This window comes from Camelus dromedarius, chromosome 21 (genome assembly GCF_036321535.1).
Source record: "Camelus dromedarius isolate mCamDro1 chromosome 21, mCamDro1.pat, whole genome shotgun sequence".
Taxonomy (NCBI): domain Eukaryota; kingdom Metazoa; phylum Chordata; class Mammalia; order Artiodactyla; family Camelidae; genus Camelus; species Camelus dromedarius.
The window spans coordinates 16810454-16819115 of NC_087456.1; the positions used below are offsets into that span (position 1 = coordinate 16810454).

Sequence of the window (8662 nt, forward strand, 5' to 3'; positions counted from 1 at the left end):
CATTTCCGAATGCATATAGATTCACATTAATTTAATTTTGGTTTGTTGCACATTAATCAAATGTACGACATCATCTTGATTTTTTCCAAGGAAACCTACACCATACCTACGTAGTTGACAATTGTGTGATCCAAGTGCTTGATAATGAAATTTTCATGACATGTATCACAGACGTATTTCAAGTTACTCAAATTCAGCCAAACTTGATCTTTGGGGATGTGATTAATACTGTTGCAAATCAAGAAGGTGGTTAGAACAATGGAATTTTGAGACTAGAAGAAACCTCGGTTCTCCCTCTCCTGTTTCCTTCCTGGCATTCCTGTGTAGTTCTCAATGAAATATTACGGTAACAAAGTCAGTGTATCAGAAAGAGTTATGCAAGATTTAATACCTAACTTAACACTTTAACATTTTGATTATTGTTCCTCTGAAGACAAGCCCTGGCACAAGATTTCTTTCTGCTGCCCGCCCAGCCCATGATAACCGTCAAGTGTTCCTCTTTTCACTTTAAATCACACTGCGTGTTGATGGGAGATGCAGCTCACGCCATAGTGCCCTTTTATGGGCAAGGAATGAATGCGGTAAGTTCTTCCTCTGTAAGTTCCTGAAATTTTTCTGGGTCAGTCTCAACCGAAAAAATCTTAAATAAAAAACGTGTCTAATAAAACTATCCCCACGTAATCTCTGAGAAAACAATTAATTCAACAACCATACCAGCTGTTGAACTACATCGATCACTAACTACAGTCAATTCTTGGATTACTTGATCAATTTAATGTATAAAAAGAGCATAAAGCACAAAATAATTTTTGTTCAGTTAGAAAATGTATTGATAACTTGAAATTTAGAAACTTGTTATCAGCAATTTGAGACTTAATTTTTAATGTAATTTTTTCTAGAGATTATAATTTTAGTCTCCAATAAGAAAAATATCCCAAATTATTCTTTTATTTCCTCCACTTTTTTATTCCAAAGGATAGAGTTAAACAAAAGGAAGAAACAGACTAGATGTTGTACTTTACTAATTTTGCAGATTTCTTGATATTGGAAATTTGCTTTAACCTTGGCTTATAGGAAGTAAATTAATATGAAAGTTCTATCCTGTCATTAAATTGCTCTAAATGTGAATCTTAAAGCCCTAAATAGTCTAAATATTATTCTAATGTTCATAGTAGAACAATATAATTATTTTTGCTTCTTGAAGAAGCAATAGAATTGTCGAAATGACAAGTAATTTAAAATTTTCATTAAATTCTAAATTACATATATAGGAAACAATTGAGCAAAGACAAAACCATCAAACATGCAATCAATGGTCTTTTATAATCAGAATTCAATGCCAAATATGACTATTCAGCTCTCCTGTGTTGACTGAGGGTAAACATCCTGTGAATTATATTCACCGATGAAAGTTCCTAAGAAGCTTTTATTATTCCCAGTTTATTTTTTCCCATTTTTCTTGTTTTAGGGCTTTGAAGACTGCTTGGTGTTTGATGAATTAATGGATAAATTCAATAATGACCTTAGTAAGTAAAATTTCTCGATTGGACATGGACTAGCCCTGCTGATTAATTGTGCACCTATTTCTGACCCTGGATGAATACAAACCAATAAGTGATGCTTATTTCCTGTTCAGGGTTATAAATTTTTCCATTAACATCTATGCCACTGTTGTTTCCCATATCACACAAGGAGCACCTGGAGAGGATAGCATCGTTTCTTCTAAGTTTTGTGCATGAAGGTCTGTGCAGCAATCTATACAAAGATGAAAGTTCCAATTACTAAAGTTTGGCAGAGATATACTCCTTTCGTTCCCTCTCAACCTAGGTAACAGCTCTGCCTGCATCCCGTACAGCGTGCCCTCAGAAAAATTTTTAGAAGTTCCAGCATTTTCTTTCTTTTTGCCTTATCAAAGGTTGCATCTGATACTTCCATTTGCCTTTTGATTAAATTTGATTCCATAAATATATTCATTTTACAAGTACTGAAGTTTTAAAATTTATGTATAATTCTGAAAGTAACTTAAATGTACATAATTTTCAACTGTAAAAGAAATTGCAAACAATAGCCTGAGAACTAGATAACTTTTACTGCTTCTCAGCATCACATGTTCTCAAAGGTCACTTCTGAATTTAAACCTGTTTTAGGTAAGGGGTAGACTTGGAGCACCAGCTGAGTCTATACCCAGATTCCAGTCCTGACTTGCCAACTTACTAGCCCTGTGACCTTGAACAAGTCACTTTATCTTTTAAAAGGCTCAATTTTTCCCCCATCAATAAAAGAGGGATAATACCAACCTCAGAGAGTTGTGAAAATTAAATCAAATGATTTGTGTAAAGCTTTCTTTTTTAAAAAAGCCTCACTCACAGATACGGAAAACTAACTAGTGGTTACCAGTGGGGAGACGGATGTGGGGAGGAGCAAGCTAGGGGTAGGCGATTAAGGGGCACAAACCGTTATATATAAAGTAAATAAGCTACAAGGCTATATTGTACAACACAGGGAATATAGCCAATATCTTATAATAACTATAAATGGAGTATAGGCTTTAATAATTGTGAATCACTATGTTGTACACCTGTAACTTATATAGTATTGTACATAAACTGTATCCCAAGAAACAAAAGTTTGGGGGAAAAGCCTGCATCAAAGAAAGTTCACAGTAAATGTTTTCTTATGGTGTTATAGGGAGTCAGTGAACAGAGTGGTGTCTGAATCTGAAGAGATTATAGGTTCCAGGGTAAATTTCTCATTCAGGTGCTGGGGATCCAGAGGCATTTTGTTTCCTCCCTCCTTAGCCCTCGTGTGATTGGTTTGCATGTGATGACAGTGATGGAGGTAGACGGAGAGCTCATGGAACAGAACATACTGTCAGCACTGGTACCATTCTTGTCCCTGTTTTACAACTGAGGAAATTTCTTAGAGATGGTTAAGTAACTTGTCCAAAGTCGTGTAACTAGGAAGTGGTGAAGCTGGGACTTGCACCCACATTCTCTGGTTTTAGGAATGGCTTCCCAAAAAACTAGAGTTGTTTGGCCCTGTGAAAGTTATATTAGTTAGTCATTAATTTATCAAATATTTATTACTTACCATATACCAGGTTAAGTTTTCAAACATGAACAAAATACAGGGCCTGCCTCTGGGAGACAACAGAGTAACAGGGAAGCCAAAGTTTAAGCTAATAAGGTGTCTTAGGTACAAATGAAACAAATGTGCATTGGGTGGCAAGGGAGAACAAAAAAAGAGTAGCAAATTCTGAGGATTTGGGGTCATTTGCAGTCACTTATATGAACTGCTTTCCATTTGTGAAATAAATAATAATGATTTTCTAATCTAGTACATATTATACTAACTTTATAATAAGTTTTATTTAATCACAGTGGGAAACACCTACTTGTTATTGCTCAGTATTCATAGCCTTGTTGCCCATAGTTTTAAAAGGTTAGGGAGAACATTTAAAAGTAGAGACCATACCATTTAATTTGAATTGTGTAGAGTCTAGCACATTTTTTACTGACTGTTTTGGAAAGATGTATTATTTAATTTGGTTTCTAGGTATGTGTCTTCCTGAATTCTCAAGATTTAGAATTCCAGATGACCATGCGATTTCAGACCTATCCATGTACAATTACATAGAGGTAAGTGATAAGGTTTGGGTCTATTCAATGAGCTCATGTACTGATATTCTAATAAACATTCTTCAATTTTTCTTTATTCTACTCCATCTCATGCATGCTGAATAAAAATAGGACCAAAAGAAAACACATACACAGAGCATTCCTTACACACAGTTGAACTGTAACTATGAAGACAGTGACAATGACCCACACACATCATCTCCATTAGGGACATTTAGGAGGTAATGAAATTGATGAAATGTCTGTTTTCAATCTCTGCTAGGTCACAGGTGCAAAATCTTAGACATTTAGAAGAGTTAGTAATATGCTATTTTAACGAAAATATAATTTTGATATTAGTTAACATATTTGGAAAATTTAAGAAACATTAAATGACCTTTCCGCTCTTAACATTATAAGCGGGAAGCTTAAAGTAGCATTGAATATCCTTTGGGAATTTTTGCACTGAAAGAAATATGTAATAACAAAGAAATTCATGGTCAGTGATTAATACTCAGAAGAAAAAGACAATTCCATTTTGAGCCAGTCATGTGAAAAGCTCACAGTAAATGGTTATGGTTATAGATTTTTTTAAAATAATCAAATGAAAAAATGACAAGATAGATTTTGAAAAAAGACTGTAACTGTTTTCCATCTCTCCAGAAGATAGAAAGAAATAAAGTAGACTTCAGCTTGAGCAGAATTGTTTCATTTGTGGTGAAGGAAGCTCTATAAGATACTGAGAGTCCCATTGATGTATCTTGCCTTGTCTTTAAAAACAACTAGAACATAATATTTATCCTGAATATGAAATAGGTTAAGAGAGGCATAGCTTTAAACAGATCTCTTCTTGCCATAAACAATATTCCAAACTGACCAGGAAACAGATATTTGTCAAACCTTTGGGCTCACAGACTACTTACAGATTTGGACAAACCCTTGCTGAAAAAGCATTCCCATATTGACCCCTGAGCAAAATATTGTTCTCTAACAGGTTTTGTATAATTGCTCTACCTTTCCAAGTTATTGTCTTTTGACACTGACTGAAGAGGATTGAAAGTGACTATTATGAAATAGGAGTTTATTTGACTACTCTAGTCTGGCTTTGTGGTGAATGGGGATGAAGAGTGACAGTAAGTTGTTATAAACAATTAAAGGTACTTTGTTCAAGGCTCTCTTTAAGACTCTCACATTATTGCAGATGCGAGCACACGTCAACTCAAGGTGGTTCATCTTCCAAAAGAACATAGAGAGATTTCTTCATGCCATTATTCCATCTACCTTTATCCCTCTCTATACCATGGTAAGGGCTGGATTTAAGACTTTTCCTCACTTTAATCTTATTTTTAGCCATTAAAGAACACACAAGAGTATTTTTTAAACTTCCTTACAGGTCACCTTTTCCAGAATAAGGTACCACGAGGCAATGCTGCGTTGGCATTGGCAAAAAAAGGTTGGAACAGATTACACTTTTTAAAAAATCTGATGTGTTGAAGTTTACAGTGTTATGGTTCTATTTACCTCAGGCAAATACAAAAATGATGTGACAGACACCAAATGCTTGCCTTCCAAATAAAAACTGTCCTGGGTATACAGGTAGCAGAAGCCTAATGAACAAAATTACAAAAACAAGGCAAAGAGAGAGAGAGAGAGAACTTCTTGACGGGAAGAAATTTAAAAAAAGATAAATTGGTGCTAATATTTCTAAACTTTCTAGTTTATTTTATCAACGTGACCGTTTACTTTTATTTAGCAATTGACTTTTGCTTCATGCAATACTCTTATGGGTTTAATTTATAAAACTGGATAAAAAGTGGATCACTTATAAAACAATCTAATTCCAGTGTAATGCTATCTAGCGCATTAATTTTGCAGTTGACTCAGAGATGTCATGAAATGGAGATTCAGATTCCTGATCTTCCACTGTGGAAATTTTACAATTTCATTTATTAAATAAACAGTTCTATTCAGTACGTAGACACTGAGCTGGGAATGGTGATGAACGAGAAGCAGCCCCTACCCTTTGCGTGGCTCAGAGACTAGTGGGAGAAACAGACCCCTGCAGTGGAGAGGCACTGCCCCGGAGGAGAACGGGCATGGCCCCGGCGGGTGGAGGTTACAGAAACCGCTCACACATTCAGGATGTGAGTAGCAAGTATGTCAGCGAGCTGGAAGAAGCACGTATGTGTAAGAATGGCTAGAGATAGAGCTGGAATGGTAAGCAGGACTTGAAACATCTTGAATATTATTTTGAGGGGAAATAGGGAGACAGAGGAGGCTCATAGTCTCAGGTGTGGATTTTAGAAAGATTACTTTGCTGTGTAGAGAATATATTGGGATGAATCAAGATTTATTAATACAGAAATAATAAAATAGGGTCCCTGCCCTAGAGAAGCTTTAAGTCCAAAGGGGAAACGGGAAATAGACAGCAAGAGGCAGGACAGTGAGTGCAGTGAGAGGCCAGGATAGAAGGGGAGCGCACCCAGCCCAGACTAGACGGAGCCTCAGCTCATGGCGTTCATAGGCTGTAGGTGGTGAAGGTGCAAGTTTGAGTCTTTGAATGTGCACCTTCCGAGTCACAGAGGCCACTGGGCCCATCACTGTTCTTCAGGGACACTTTGTGCAGGGTCTGAGCAGTGACTGAATCATTTGTGGCTTTGGCACAGTTCTCTTTGAAGACATAGTTCACAGTTCTTTTTTTTTTTTTTTTTTTCAACTGTGGGATTTTTTTTTAATGTCTGGACAAAGGCTGAATGCTAAGAATTCTTTATCCAGAACTCATGGATTCAGGTGTTTCCAGGGACAGAGAGAGAGGAGGAAGAGAGGGAGGCAGGAAGCTCCAAATTCTTGACCTTACCAGTCATTGCAGGGCTTCACCTGGTGGTCATGCAATTAAATCACTGTTTCAGGTTAAAGAACAAAGAGGAAATTGTATACAATGTTGTTTAAGAATGAAGTCTCTTTTTAAGATTTTAATCTCTGCACAAATAAAATGAGAGTTCTTGCTCTTTTTACAGATGATAAACAAAGGACTCTTTTTCTTTGGAATGCTGATAGCCATCAGTGGCACCTACCTACTTAGGCGCTCCATGTCACCAAGGTCCCTGGAATACTTGAGAAGACCATGGAACTGGGTCACTTATTTCCAGAGTACAGGACGTGTCTCCCTGCAAATTCCCTGGGGTCACTAGAACAAATTACTAATGTTATTAGCAAGTGATATAAAGATGCTGCAGTAGCAAATACTTGAATTCTCTGTAATCAAAACAGGATCAAAATCATGTTTCCATCATTTTATTTAATTCACTAATGGAAGGTATTTATCAACTTATACTTAAATTCAATGTATAATTTTTCTATGTGTTCACTGAAATTATTGAGAAAAAAAACCCCCACCACTTTAAGTTGCAAAACGCAGCTTCCCCATAGCACTAGGCTTAAGTCAGATCATTCTAAATATAAAAGTGCAATGACTAAGATCTCTTTCACTTCTTAAAAAGTAAGGCCATAGAGGCCTCAAGGAAGACACTGATCACACTTTTCTTTAAAGCCCTAATAGGACTGACTTAACGCCCAGGACTAAAAGTCACAATTTGCCTAAGATGTTTACTACACTTTTCATCACCTGGATGGAACCACCTAAGCACAAGTCTCAGGCCTGCTTGCTAAAACTGGAAGTGTAAACAAGGAATTGAGGGGCTTTCTAGAGAGTTCAAAATGAATCAATTTTATTTCCCAGTTTTTAGATGAAAGTATTACCTTCTGAAGATTTTCTTCAAATGTTTAATAGCCATACTAAGTGAAGGATAGAAGAGTTTTGTTTATAAATTAAGTATCTATATACACAAGAGAGTGGAAAGGAAACAAAGGGAGATAGTTTTCATAGCAATATAAAGCCGTATTTTATTCTATTCAGAAACAATTTACTAACATTCTCGAACTACATGCTGTGGAAAAACTAGCAATAAACTTGATTTTTAAAAGTTCGTTTAGTGAAAACTTTTTTGTTTGTTTGTTTCTTCCTTCTTCAATAAGCCAACTGGATCATTTAGAAATCTTTCAAACGTGACTAATTATGAAGATGCAACACTAGTAGAATAATCATCTAAGAAATAAAAATTAGGCAATAAGATAGTGACTCGCTATGTCTTTCCTATCTTGTCAAGGAAATTCTTGGGTCCTAATAATCCACGTTCAGTCTAAATAATGACTCATAGGAAAATGGCCTCCTTACTAACACTGACCATTATTTATCTAGGGGATTGACTGAAGAGCAATCAAGATTAAATAGCACATTTTGTGAGTACAGTCTACACTTACTTTCATCCTCCTTCAAATGTAAGTTTGTTCAGCTTTGGTTGGAACTCCTTTTCCAAATCCATAAGTCTTGGCAAAATTGTAGGAAATTACTAGGAGGAGAGGCTAATCCTACCACGTTCATGTTTGAAATGAAATAGATGGGGACGCCTATCGCCATCAACACCAGCTTCACCATGTATCTCTGCTGCTAATGAGTGATGACCTGTAAACCTTGATCACCTTGAAATTAATCATTCTATTTTCTTTTCTGTGTTGCTGTTTAATAGTATATTCTAGAGCTTTCTCAGTAGCATATTAGTCTGAAACTCCTTTTTAAAAAATCATATTACTCATAGAGCAATAGTCTTTTGTTTCCCATAAAGTTAAAAAGTTGATTTTCTTTTTCATCCCAGAATTGTCTTTGATAAATTTTATTGATCAAACATTTGTCATGATACTGAATAGGACCCAACACTACAGAAAATTCAAGATATTCTAGCTATTTCACACGTGTATGAGACAAAGTTATTTTAACAGCTAAATAAGTTTTGAGAAGTATGTGCTATTTGCCTTGGAAATACAATCATTTAAAAATATTTATTTGAAGTGAAAATTTTCAGCATGTTAGAAGTTGATGGTACCTGATGCCCACCTTGGGCCATAAAACATTTTTCATTATATGAAGCACCCATTGAAGTAAAGAATTTGTCCTGCTCAGTTCCTCCCAGAGGCAAGAAAACTTAAGA

At 35.8% G+C, this 8662-nt stretch overlaps 1 protein-coding gene across 2 annotated transcripts in view; it reads left to right on the forward strand.

Annotated features, from left to right (window-relative positions):
• The window catches only part of KMO (kynurenine 3-monooxygenase), a 41547-nt gene extending 33944 nt beyond the window's left edge, over positions 1 to 7603 (forward strand). Inside the window, exons 10-15 of one of the 2 annotated variants that reach the window (XM_010992076.3) lie at positions 434 to 581; positions 1469 to 1526; positions 3556 to 3638; positions 4819 to 4920; positions 5011 to 5070; positions 6635 to 7603. In XM_010992076.3, coding sequence (XP_010990378.3) covers positions 434 to 581; positions 1469 to 1526; positions 3556 to 3638; positions 4819 to 4920; positions 5011 to 5070; positions 6635 to 6808 — 625 coding nt within the window. In that variant the 3' untranslated portion in view covers positions 6809 to 7603. The remainder of the gene's footprint in view (positions 1 to 433; positions 582 to 1468; positions 1527 to 3555; positions 3639 to 4818; positions 4921 to 5010; positions 5071 to 6634) is intronic. The other variant, XM_064477212.1, reaches the window with a different exon arrangement.
• The last annotated feature ends 1059 nt before the right edge of the window (positions 7604 to 8662 follow it).